The following is a 13904-nucleotide window of genomic DNA, read 5'->3' on the forward strand; positions in this document are numbered from 1 at the left end:
GAGATTTAATTTCAGTGAAATTCCACACATCAAGCGGTCAAAGCTAGTCCTTGTTGCACCTGTTTTACACGTTTAAAAATAACACAAAGAAAATCTCAACTAGATAGCTGTGTACAGTTCGAGCCATTATTTGGCAGAAAGGATGTGATTGCACCAGAGAGGGTACAGTGGACATTTATAAGGATGATGCCAGAATCAGAGAATTTTAAGCAAGAGTTAAGATTCCATATGTGGGGATATTGCAACAGAGGAGTATGACGGGAGATTTAATCGAGCTGCAAACAATTATAAGAAGCCTAGATAGAATAGATGGCCCTATTCCCCTCAGCAGAGAAGAACCAGAGGGCCTAGATTTAAAGTTGATTTGTAGAATAGAGGGTGGGTTAAGCAGTGATTGTTTCTTTTCACGAGAGGACGGTCAGGGTCAGGAACCTAAGGCCAGATTTTGATTACCGAGGCAGGGAGTTTGACTTGGGATATTTCCAAACTTGCTGGACCCGCTTTTGTAAAAATAGGGTGAATAGTGGAATTTTCACTCCAGGTGGGTGGGCGACCTGATAGAGGTCTACAAAATTATGAGGGGCATAGACAGAGTGGATAGTCAGCGGCTATCAGGAAACCCACGCAGACACGGGGATAACGTGCAGACTCCACACAGACAGTGACACAGCGGGGAAATCAAACCTGGGACCCTGGTGCTGTGAGGCCACAGTGCTAGCCACTTGTGCTACCATGCTGCCCTTGTGTGGGTGTGGGACGGAGTGTGGGTAAGTGTGGACACGGAGTCAGCCCACCAACCCCGGAAGAAGTAGAGAATAAGCAGCCCTGAGGTATGGTGAGGGCTGAGGAGGGCTAGGTAAAAGGCTTGCCTGGTTTCTCCGGACTTCATTTAAATTGTTTTGGAAAAGTTTAGCCCTCTTGCCCTCACTCCACAAGCCTCCTCCAGGGCCCCTCATATCATCCATGCCAATTCAAGGTCAACTCATGGCCCTGCTCCCCATTGCCCCATATGCCCTCCATTCCCACTCCATAGAACATAGAACATACAGTGCAGAAGGAGGCCATTCGGCCCATCGAGTCTGCACCGACCCACTTAAGCCCCCACTTCCACCCTATCCCTGTAACCGAATAACTCAATAACCCTTCCTAACCTTGTTGGTCACTAAGGGCAATTTAGCATGGTCAATCCACCTAACCTGCACGTCTTTGGACTGTGGGAGGAAACCGGAGCACACGGAGGAAACCCACGCAGACACGGGGAGAATGTGCAGACTCTGCACAGACAGTGACCCAGCGGGGAATCAAACCTGGGATCCTGGTGCTGTGAAGCAACAGTGCTATCCACGTGTGCTACCGTGCTCCATAGCCACTCATCCAATCACTGATCCACCATCGGCTGACCTCAGAAGCACTTTGGAGATGGAATAAAATAAACTTCTAAAAATGTATTTAAAATGCAATCCACCAGCCGTGTTGCGCTCTCATGAGCCAGGTGTGGTCGGCGGATGTCAGGAAAGGCCTCTCATGGGCTTCCCGGCAGTCTTCACAAATCACATCCAAAAGTCCTCCGAGGCGTCTGAGTCAGAAACACACCGAAAAGGGGCATGCCCAAACGTCACACGCCACAACTGGGTGCCATTCAGCATTGGTCCACACTAATGTGGACCACGTGGAATGGCACCCAGAGGTTTCCCTGACCATTGGAGGCCCCTGGGCAGTCCGGGTCAGTGTAGGGTAGCCCCCTGGCCCTCCTCCTAGAATGTGGGCACCTTGACACTGTCCAGCTGGCATCTTGGCACTGCCAAGATGTCTGGATGGCACTGCCAGACTGGCAGGATCACTAATTGGGTGCCACAGTGCCAACGCAAGGGTGCACAGGTGCCAGGGTGCCACTGCCAAGTATCAGGGTTCAAAGGGGGCCATGCCCATGAAAGGAGGGTGGAGGCGTGTTTGAAGGGTGGGTGTGCAGAGGAGGTAAGCAGGGGCCTCTGGGACTTTGGGGATGTGATGGGTGGGGCTTCTGGAAGGGGAGGGGCCTGAAGAGGGGGGACCCCCAGGGGCCCCAGAGTGGGGTGTCCTCACTTAGGGGGGGGTGGAGTAATGCCCATATATGTAAGGGGTGTAAGCTCACTTCGAGATCGGGGCACCCTTTCAAAATGGCGGCCTGATTTCTGAGTTCAGCTCCCCAATGCTGAAAAAACAGTTTAGCCCACACTTAGGGCGCAATCTGCCCAAATGGGAACACAAAGTCCCCTAGAAAGTGCGTCTAGCTGCGTTATTCCCGGCATTCGCAGTGCCAAGAAACACATGGTTATTCAACATCCCCCAGCCCCCTCCTCCCCAAAGCCTCCCCCCCCAGCGATCAACCCGGACCTAATCGCATGCGCAATCAATGCCAGCTTGACATCTTGGCAGTGCCAACCTGGTACCCTGGCAGTGCCACCTGGACACCTTGGCAGTGCCAGGCTGGCACCCAAGTGGCACTGGGTATCCGTGGCACTAGCAGTGCCAGGCAACCACCTGCCCAAAGGGCATGCAGCTGGGGATCTCTGATCCCCTTGGAGACCCCCAGGAATGCTGTTCCATCTGGTTCTCGTTTGTGGGGACCAATACCAAATGGAGCTCGCCCAAGGTCCCGGAGGTGAAGGGATTGAATCCCAAAGCCTCAGGTACCTCAGGAATCTGCACATTAGAGTAAGGCTTACTGCCTCACTCTGATATGGAGATTTCCCAAAAACTGATCCCGCCCATTATGGGCAGGATTCCCCTTGCAACGACTCGCGAGATTGCATTGAAGCTCACGAGGCGTTGCAAGCTAAACCTGTGAGAAACTTCCCAGGTCCCAAAAAAGTGACTAGGTGTCATTTAATAGCAGTGGGGAACTCGCTGACAGAGCCAACGGGAAACTCCCTGAAAAAAATCACCACAAATGAACTTAGAAATAATTTGGGAGAATCATGCCCATCGCTCAAACTATACAGACTGAATAGTGAAAAACAATACCCATTCATGAAAGTATCAATGCTTTTAAACCTTTGCAGTTAATCTCTTATAAGATCACACTATACTTCCCTAATACCTCTAATCCTTTAATAACTTCCTTAAGCCATCAATCACCTGCTGAAATAACTAAAATTTTGGAAAATCAGCAAAGCTTTCATTATGAATACACCCTAATCCTTTAACAACCTCTTTAAGCCATCAATCAACTGTACACTCAGAATCCCCTGTTGAAATAAGTCAAACTTTTGAAGATCACCAAAGCTTCCATTATGGATATTCCTTAGAGATATGTCAACAAAGAACTCTATAGGAACTGCTCAATCTGTTGCTACACCAGCTGGCCAGTCAATCAAAGCATTGTAGTAGAGATTTTTTTAAACAAACAGACAACTGCAGTCATTTATTTTACATTTTAAAGAGCAAGGGTTTTAAAAGGGCTTAAGATCATGACAGTTAAACAGACATTTTACACCCTTCAAGCGCAATTACACCTACTCCATAAACGTATGGCACAGTGGTTAGCACTGCTATCTCACAGTGGCAGGGATCCAGGTTTCATTCCAACCTTGGATGACTGTCTGTGTGCAGTTTGTATGTTTTTCCCGTGTCTGTGCGGGTTTTCTCTAGTTTCCTCCCACAGTCCAAAGATGTGCATCGTTACATGGATTGGCCGTGCTAAATGACCCCTTGGTGTCCAAGAATGTGCAGGTTGGGTTATGGGGATTAAGCGGAGTGTGGACTTAGGTGCAGTGTTGGTACAGATATTGATGTGCTAATTGTCCTCCTTCTGCATTGCAGGGATTCTCTGATTTCTATTATTATTAAATGCACCCTCTTCAATACGTATACCTTTGGCTCAGTTGGCAACACTCTTACCTCTAACTCAAAGGTTATAGATTCAAATCCCACTCCGATATTTGTGAAAAATTGGGGTTAGCATTCCAGTGCAGTACTGAGGAGCGTTGCACTGCTTAAGGTGCTTTCTTTATCATTACCAGTTTGGTGATTTGTGTGAAAGAAATTGAAGATCCTGTCTAACAAGCTATATTCAGTTTGATAATTAATCAGATAAGGGGAGATCATGAAGGGATAGTTAATCTGTCAAGCCATAATTGTTATTTTCACATTATGTTGGTCTTCAATAGTTTGAAAGAGCTTTCATACTTATGTGCATGGAATGAAATATTCTTCTCCTATTTACTTTTGTTTTGATTTTCTTCTGCAGTTTTACACTTAAGGCCAATGAATTCAACCGCTGTTGGTAATTGCTTTTGTTCATTTATTATTTCCACCACACAACAGTAAATCAGTGTTCAATTTTGCTTCAAGCTAAGTTATGTCATGTAACGTCATTTAATGGACTCCAGGGAACAACTAAGAACTGAAACGTAATTCATTATTTTGAATTCCAGAATTGTTTAATTCGCTAATGGCTAATAAATAATATACCATTGTGCATCTGATGATTAGCCTTGCTTCTGTCAAAAATGAATTCATAAATAGGAACATACAATTCAGACTAAAGCACAAATGAGTCATGATGAATTTAAAGAAAACATTGTTCAGACCACATTTGGATGACTATGTGCAGTTTTGTGAGTGCCATTATGGCAAGGGCATCAAAGGTAGGCAGAATAGTCAGTTCAGCTTCACTAGGTTTGCCCTTTAAATAGAAAACCATAGTTATGAATAAAGATGAGAGATACCGAACTACTGGCTGCTCTTTTCCATACATTACAACTGTAACTACACTTCAAAAGTAATTGGTTGGTTGTAAAGTGCTTTGGGTCATCCCATTGCCGGCCATATAAATGCATGGGGTGAATTCTCCAGCCTTCCAGTCATGTATTTCTTGGCAATGAGAGGCGGCTTGTAGTTCACTGGTGGCCGGATTCTTTGTTCCCACCAATGTCCATGGAAATTCCCACTGGAACCACCCCACGTCACTGGGAAACCCACGGGTGGGGGTGAGCTGCCAGTGGGACCAGAGAATCCCTCCCCACCAGCCAATGGCCGGAGAACTCCGGCTGCAAGGGCTGAATTTTATGCCCATTAAGTGGGTACTGTGGACGGACGTGGAAGGGGATATATCTCCTGCTCGCACCCAGTCCTGTGGCCCTGCAGCAATTTATCTTCCATTGCAACGTTAATTATATTCTCCTCCATTTGGGGAGGAAGTCCAACCTCCAAGAGTTACAGGCCAATCACATGTCTAGCAACTTTCTGGTTGCAGCTTCACCACCAGGAGCAATAGCCACTGCTGGAACTGCATTCAGCCCTTTGCAACATTTATTGCTGGAGCCAGATAAAAGGTAAATGGGGGGGATGTGTATTGCCAGGGCCAGGCTGGCAACCCCAGTGAGTGGCTGGGGAAGGGAGGGAGGGAACAGTGAGGCGTTGGGGACAAGGGTAAACAAGGCAGGAGGAGAAGAAATATTAAGATGCCTTCCACTTTAAGGGTGCTTCCTATCAAAACAGGCGATCAGTAAAGCTAGTACCTCCCCCTTTCCTGTCCATTGACCCTATGGCTTACCTGCCAGATTTGCAAACAGTCTCCTCCTTTAGCCACCACCGGGTGTGGGGGGTGGGTGGCAGGCAGGCAATGGGTATAGCGCCCACGACATTTTATTTATCTCCCCTGCCTGGAAACCTTTCGCTGTGGTGTTGTAAAATCAAGGTTTTTTTTGTTGCTTTCCCCAGATAAAGAATTTTTCCCTGAATTTACTATTGGATTTATTAGTTTCTATCTGAAACCATCCGCAAGTAAAAACAGAGTTTTTATGCCTATCCTATCAAACCCTTCCATAATCCTAAAGTCCTATGTGAGGACCCCCTCTGTATTCTTTCTTCTGAAGTGAAGAGCCTCAATCTTTTGAGATATTTGTAACATCTCATTTCTGGCATCATTCTTTTTGGCACTTCCTCCACTGCCTGGATATCCTTTTCATAACATTTTAAAAATAAATTTCGAGTATCCAATTATTTTTTCCAATTAAGGGGAAATTTAGTGTGGCCAATCCACCTAACCTGCACATCTTTGGGTTGTGGGGGTGAAACCCATGCAAACATGGGGAGAATGTGCAAACTCCACGTGAACAGTGACCTGGGGCCGGGATCGAACCAGGGTCCTCAGTGCCGCAGGCAGCAGTGCTAGCCAATACACTATGCCCCAATCCTTTTCATAAAAACCTGGATCAGTTCTCAGGACTCCAATTGGCATCTAATCTAGGTTCTGTATAAGTTTCACATAACTTCCCTGTTCTTCGGTTTTATCTATCGGGAAATGTGTTTTGTTTGCTTTTTAATAGCTTTCTTTACGAGTATCACTTATTTTGGTGTGTTGTGTATCTGTGGCTGAATTTTTCCAGCCCTTCCCACTGACTGCGACGCCCGCCACAGGTTTCCCATTAGCGGAGGGATATACCAGGGGGATGGGAACCTACACAAGGAGTCAGAAAAAGAGGGAGCAAGCACAAAAATAAAAGGTAGAAAATTGAATAAGAAAAGTGATAGGTGGAGAAACCAAGGACAAAATTCAAACAGGGCAAAAAAGAAAAATATTGGGAGCAAGACAAACATGTGAAAAAGATAAACTTAAAGGCTCTGTGCCTCAATGCACGGAGCATTTGCAATAAAGTGGATAAACTAATCACACAGATAGATATAAATGGATACAATATAATTGGGATTACGGAGACATGGCTGTAGGGTGACCAGGGATGGAAACTGAATGTCCCAGAGTATTCAGTATTTAGGAAGGACAGGCATAAAAGAAAAGGTGGTGGCGTGGCACTGCTGGTTAAAGAGGAAATTAACACAAGAGTGAGAAAGGATATTAGCTCTGACAATGTGGAGTCTGTCTGGGTAGAATTGAGAAATACCAAGGGGCAAAAAACATTAGTGGGTGTCATATATAGACCCTCCAACTGTACTGGTGATGTTGGAAATTGCATTAAACAAGAAATTAGTGATGCATTTAATAAGGGAATATTGGTGATCATGGGTGATTTCAATCTTCACATAGATTGGGCAAATCAAATTAGCTACAATGCAGTAAAGGAGGAATTCCTGGAGTGTGTATGGGATGGTTTTCTTGACCAATATATGAAGGAATATATGGAGGAACCAACTAGAGAGCAGGCTATCTTAGACTGGGTACTGTGTAATGAGAAGGGAATTATTGCCAATCTGGCTGTGTGAGACCCCTTGGGGATGAGCAACCATAACATGATGGAATTTTTTTGTCAAGATGGAGAGTGAAGTAGTTGATTCGGAGACTAGGGTACTGAATCTTAATAAAGGAAACTATGAAGATATGGGGCTGGTTTCTCTGCTTTTGGGACTAAGTCCCCACATTGTCAGGAAAACTGTGGTCTTTTATGCCAGGAAAACAGGTGTCAAAGGTCCAGATTCCCCGTTTTGCTGGGGGCTAGCAGGCAGCTGTTGTAGAGCTCGCAGCTCTATTGCTGATACGGCCCCTCGCACTTCAGGGTCAGAGGCCACGCACGCGTAAGGCGGCGGCCTCCAGCGGCACCGCCGTGCTCCATGGCGGACTCAGCCCACAGACCTGGACCGCCGAAATAGTGCTTCGCACCGGCCGCTCGCCCATCCCAGACCGCCCGCACACATAGCCCCCAGTCCTGAATGAAGCCCCCCCTGCCTGCCGACCGGCCCTCCTCTGACTGTGGCGATCCCGGACTGAGTCCGCAGGCGTGACACGAGGATCACGGATGGTGGGACCATGTTAGAACCACCACGGATGGTGGGCCCATGTTAGAACTACATCGCTGGGAATTCGGTCGGTCGGCAACGGGAGCATCGCAGGGCAGACCTCAGGCAATTTCCTGAGGCGGTAGATACTCAGTGCAGCGTACTGCATATGGATTTATGAAGTGGAAATCATGCTGACAAATCTGTTGGAATTCTTTGAAGATGTAACCAGTACAGTTGACAAGGGGGAGCCAGTTGATGTAGTGTATTTGAACGTTCAGAAGGCATTTGACAAAGTCCCGCATGAGATTATTGTGTAAAATTATAGTGCATTGGATTGGGGGAAGTGTGTTGAGGTGGTTAGAAAACTGGTTGGCACAGCAGAAACAAACAGTTGATACTAATGGGTCCTTTTCAAATTGGCAGGCAGTAACTAGTGGGGTGCCACAGGGATCAGTGCTGGGACCTCAGCTATTTACAATATATATTAATGATTTGGATGAGGGAACAAAATGTAACATCTCAAAGTTTGCAGATGATACCAAGTTGAATGGGAGGGTGAACTGTGACGAGGATGCAGGAATCCTACAGCATCATCTGGAAAGGTTGGGCGAGTGGGCAAATCAATGGCAGATGCAGTATAATTTGGATAAGTGTGAGGTTATTCACTTTGGAAGCAAAAATAGGAAGGCAGATTACTCCCTGAAAGGTTGTAAAATGGGAGAGGGGAGCGTGCAGCGGGACCTGGGTGTCCTTGTACATCATTCACTGAAGGTAAGTATGCAGGTGTAGCAGGCGGTAAAGAAGGCTAATGGTATGTTGGCCTTCATTGTGAGAGGTTTAGAGTACAGAAGCAGGGATGTGTTGCTGCAATTATACAGGGCCTTGGTGAGGCCACACCTAGAATATTGTGTCAAAACCGTGGAGTTTTACTCCTGAAAATCATGGAAACATGGGACATGAATTCATAGCCATGCAGGGGGGCAGTAGGGACCCGCAGTAAATCTTGCAGCTTTTTCTGCAGATACGGGCCCCCGCACTTCCGGGTCAGAGGCCGCGCATGGCACGGCGGCAGCCTCCAGTGGCCACGCCATGCTCTGCGGCAGACTCGGACCACGGAGCTGGACCCGAAAAAGAGACCCCTGATCAGCCGCATGCCCAGCCTTCAAACCCTGCACAATCATTCCCCGGCCACCTATAAAGGTCCCTCTTGCCTCCGACTGGCCCGCCCCCGATCAGGGCGGCCATGGACTGAGTCCGCAGCCGCCACGCGAGTATCCTGACTGGCAATACCAGGTTAGTTCCAAGCCGTCGGGACTTCAGCTGGTCAGGGACGGAGGATGGCAGAGCTGGCCTCTGGTAATGGCCCCCGGTAATTGACGCCGTTTCTCGGTGCCTGGAGAATCGCCGAATCAGCACCGGGACTGATTTTGGTGTCAAACTGGATTCTCCGCCCTGGCACCGGCGCGATTTCGGCATCGGGATGCAGAGAATCCAGCCCGATGTTCTTACTCTTGAGCGAGTGCAGTGAAGGTTTATCAGACTGATTCCAGGGATGACGGGACTGTCACATGAGGAGAGATTGACAAGTTAGGATTGTTCTCACTGGAGTTCAGAAGAATGGGGTGTGAGGGATTTTAACAGGACTAGACAGGGTGGATGCAGGGAAGATGTTCCCGATGGTGGGTGTGTCCAGAACCAGAGGTCACAGTCTGAGGATTCAGGGTAAACCATTTCGGACAGAGGTGAGGAGGTATTTCTTCACTCAAAGAGTGGTGAGCCTGTGGAATTCATTACCACAGGAAGTAGTTGATGCTAAAACATTGAATATATTCAAGAGGCGGCTGGATATAGCACTTGGGGAGAATGGGATCAAAGGCTTTGGGGAGAAAGCAGGATTAGGCTATTGAGTTGGATGATCAGCCATTGGATTGGATTGGATTTGTTTATTGTTACGTGTACCGAGGTACAGTGAAAAGTATTTATCTGTGAGCAGCTCAAACAGATCATTTAGTACATGAAAATAAAATAAAATAAAAAGAAAATACATAAAATGGCGACACAAGGTCAACACAAGGCAAACTATGAGAGTGATAAATGGCAGAGCAGGCTTGAAGGGCCAAAAGGCCTCCTCCTGCTCCTATCTTAGATCTATGAACAATGGAAAAACTCCTTGACACCGATGGCACTGGAAGCCCCTGCAAAAAAACTTACTGCGAGGGATGGGGGAGTAAGTTCCACCCTGTATCTCCATATCCTTTATTTCACGGACACTCATTTTCCAAGGGATACGTGTCCTCCTTATTCTTCCGAACAAAATCTACAATGGCATTTCATCTACACTGAAGTTAATTTGTCATTAATTTAATTTTCCTGAGCTAATCTAAAAGCTATTTCACGCGGTAAATGCCAATGATATTTAAAATATTCTATAGAATCTTTATTAAGTGTCTACTCACTGGAGGCCCAGGAAATCCACTTGGGCCTTTAGGACCAGTTTCACCTCGTTCACCCTGGAAGAAATAATGTATGTCATTCAAATAATTGAAAATTAAATTTTCTTTAGTCATAGTCCAGATATATCACAATCAAAATCAATAATCAGTGACACAGCTGCAACTTTGCACTTTATAAATCCCAAATCTGCCACCAACATGTTTTGAAGTTCTCTGTCCAAAGTTAGGTCTGACCCACAGCACCACAATCTCCACCACATGTAGGGAATGTAGGCAGATCCTGCTTCCACCTCAACTAGAATGGGGATCAAATCGAATCCCTTGCTGTTGGCAATAGGCCTCCAAATAATCTGAGTTGTTGTGCCAACATTTACTTTTACATGCATGTTATAGCTTGGAGCTATGTATTGTGATCATAGAGGTTCCAGTTCCTTTCCATCATATAGCTGACCAGGGATCTCTCCCACTCTTACTACCCACCATTGGCGTATGTTGGAAGGATTTACAAGTTGACGCTCTATATGTTTGGCTGTATAATGAAGACACTTTCCTTGGCCATCATGTTCTGGAATGGGCTGCGAACCACAAGCTTCTGGTTTAGAGGCAGGGATGCTACCCGCTGCACCACAAAAACCTCTTAAAGGGGCACACGTTTAACTTGAAATAAAGATAGGCCTGACCACATCATATAATTTAGGAATTCCCACCCTCTTGCTTTATTTCTCATTGGGGATGCTTACTGGGTGCATGTTGTCAAATTCACTCTGATGCTGAGAACCCGGGAGGTCACAGGGCAAGCTTGCCCCAGCAGGATGCTGAAAATTAACCAGGAATTATTGGCCAGTGAAGAAGATCAGAACTCCCATGTCAACATTACTCAGTTCTGAATACCCTGTCCCACTGAACAGCTGTAGGCTTGGCCTGCCCATGATTATCCGGCCCCCATTTTTTGTGCTAGGCTTCGCTGGGCGCAGAATTGTTTGTAGGAAAGTTCCCAGTCCACTTCAAAGACTTTGGAGAGGAAATAAGGGTGACCCAAGCTTCAGCTACACAGGAACAGCACTCTATTGTTGCTGACAGTGAAAAACATACAAAATATCTGAGCTAAACTGCAGCAATATACAAAACATGAAACAACCTCCTCCCTCCTCAGTAAACTTAAGGTAATCGGCCTCCAACAATTTATGGATACCAACGCCCATCCGGGCCCCTCCACACCTCCTGGCCCTCTGACCCCATCCCTTCTTTCAATTTTAGCCCTCATCATGTATTCACTCTCCCTGATACAGAACGTTCTTTACTTAGCAAAGGACTCAGCGTCATCTCTTTAAGCCCTCACATAAGTTTATTTCAGGCTCGGCACGATGCTGAACTTTTCTTCTATTGCCTTAGTCTCTGTGCTCTTTGGACAGAGGTCCGCTCCCCATTCAATGTTCCTTTTCACCCACCTCCTGTTTTCTTCTCTACTACCCTTCCCTCTAGCTTCCTACCTGCTCTTTAATTTTTTCATTGAGAACTGGCGGTGCAACTCCAGCCGCTTCAATTTCTCTGCCCCTCTCATTCACTCCAAACTGTCTCTTGCTGCATTCCGTTCTCTCAAGTTCAAATCTGTCTTTGTTATGAAACCTGTGGTGCTGTTGTTGACTGGGATTCTGACCTTTACCTCACAGAGGCTGAGTGCCAACTCTCAGACACTTGCTCCTATCTCTCCTTAGGCCATGACCCACCATCGAAGATCAAACCGTTGATTCCAGGACTGTCACAGACCTCATCGCCTCTGGAGATCTTCCCTCCACAGCTTCCAAACCTCATGGGTCCCTAACCCCGCACAGCCCGCTTCTACCTTCTTCCCAAAATCCACAAACAGGACTGCCCTGGTAGACCCATCCTATCAGCCTGTTCCTGCCCCACAGAACTCCTTTCTTCCTATCTTGACTCCATCATCTCACTCCTTGTCCAGTCTCTTCCACCTACATTTATGATTCATCTAATTCCATATATCATATCAAGAATTTCATTTCCAGTTCTCTGGCCCTGATGGCATCCTCTTCACTATAGACATCTAATATCTCTACACGTCCATAAGAGCAGAATTAGGCCACTTGGCCCATCGAGTCTGCCCACCATTCAATCATGGCTGATATTTTTCTCATCCCCATTCTCCTGCCTTCTCCCCATAACCCCTGATCCCCTTATTAATCAAGAACCTATCTATCTCTGTCTTAAAAACACTCAGTGATTTGGCCTCCACAGTCTTCTGCGGCAAAAAGTTCCACAGATTCACCACCCTCTGGCTGAAGAGATTCCTCCTCATCTCTGTTTTGAAGGATCGTCCCTTTAGTCTGAGATTGTGTCCTCTGGTTCTAGCTTTTCCTACAAGTGGAAACATCCTCTCCATGTCCACTCTATCTAGGCCATCCCCCACTAGGAGGGTCTGAGGTCTTTCTGCTTCTTCCTTATGGAGAGACCTGAACAATCCCTCTCCACCAACACTCTCCTCCGTCTGGCTGAACTCATTCTCTCTCTCATTCAAAAGTTTCTCCTTTAACTTCTCTCACTTCCTGCAAATAAACAGTGTGGTACCTGCATGGTCCCCAGATACACCTGTGTTTTGTGGGGTGCAAAGAAAATTTGTTGTTCCAGTCTTACTTAGGTCCTGGCCCACAATTCTTTTTCCTTTATATCATTGACTATATCAGTACCGTAAAAGGTTTTCTGTAGAAGGATCATATGGCTCATATGTCGGTCTCTCCCCAGATGCTGCCAGATCAGCAGAGTTTATCAGAATCTGCTGTTCTTATTTCCTCAGTAGACTTGCCAGCTCTTCATGGAGTGCAGATTTTCAAACCTTAAGGACCTCAGTTTTTGCCATTGTCTGCTCAACTACAAATTGCCATGCACCAGTATGATGCAATTCATCCTTCAACAATCTTGTAGATACCGAGCTCAACACAATACTATGTATTATCTTGGGTACCCTCTAATAAGCTTAACTCTCCTGTCACTCAGTCCTGAGCAACATTCTGCCCCTTTGCATAAGGAGAAAGATTGCAACAAGAATGCTCCTGGACAAGGTTTACATCAACCCAAGCCTGCCACTACACAGGGACTTTACCAGTCCACCTGCTGTTCACTTCCCATTAGGCCACCATGTCAATGAATAACAGCAGAGGCCCTGTGGCAGCAGAAATGGAAACAACAGGCCACCATTAAAAACCACTTCTTCATCACAGATCCCACAGCCTGACCACCTGGCTTCACCCTGCCACGCCAACATTGGTTACTCCTCAACCGTTTCTACACTGGTCAAGGCCTTTGTGCAACAAATTTGCACAAGTGGGCACCTTGCAGGATACCTGGACTGGAGCTGTGATGCACCCCAATCAATGACTCATATCACTGAAGACTGTCTCCTGACAAAATTCAGCTGACGACTCAGAGAGCTTCATTTAGCCAATGTGGAAACTATTGCCCGGCTTGGTCGTGACTAACAAATGAGAAATCTGGCTGCAATTCACCTGATCGAAATTAAACTCCTTGATTTACACAAAGGGCTGATCGTGAGATCAATTTTCACCTGCTGCCTGGAGCCCCGAGAGGAGAATCGGACAGTGGAGATTGCACATTTATAGTGTACCCTGACTGATTTAAATGCATTTCTGGCAACAGTACTGAAGACTTGTGCTCCAGAACTTGCCGCACCCCTAGCCAAGCTGTTCCAGTAAAGTTACAACA

At 46.5% G+C, this 13904-nt stretch overlaps 1 protein-coding gene across 1 annotated transcript in view; it reads right to left on the bottom strand.

Moving 5' to 3' along the window:
• LOC119961822 (collagen alpha-1(II) chain-like) overlaps window positions 1–13904 on the bottom strand; it is a 223418-nt gene that overhangs the window by 51676 nt on the left and 157838 nt on the right. Inside the window, exon 34 of the mRNA XM_038789189.1 lies at window positions 10173–10226. Within this exon, the coding sequence (XP_038645117.1) occupies window positions 10173–10226 (54 nt within the window). The remainder of the gene's footprint in view (window positions 1–10172; window positions 10227–13904) is intronic.

The sequence above is a fragment of the Scyliorhinus canicula genome, chromosome 2 (genome assembly GCF_902713615.1).
Source record: "Scyliorhinus canicula chromosome 2, sScyCan1.1, whole genome shotgun sequence".
Taxonomy (NCBI): domain Eukaryota; kingdom Metazoa; phylum Chordata; class Chondrichthyes; order Carcharhiniformes; family Scyliorhinidae; genus Scyliorhinus; species Scyliorhinus canicula.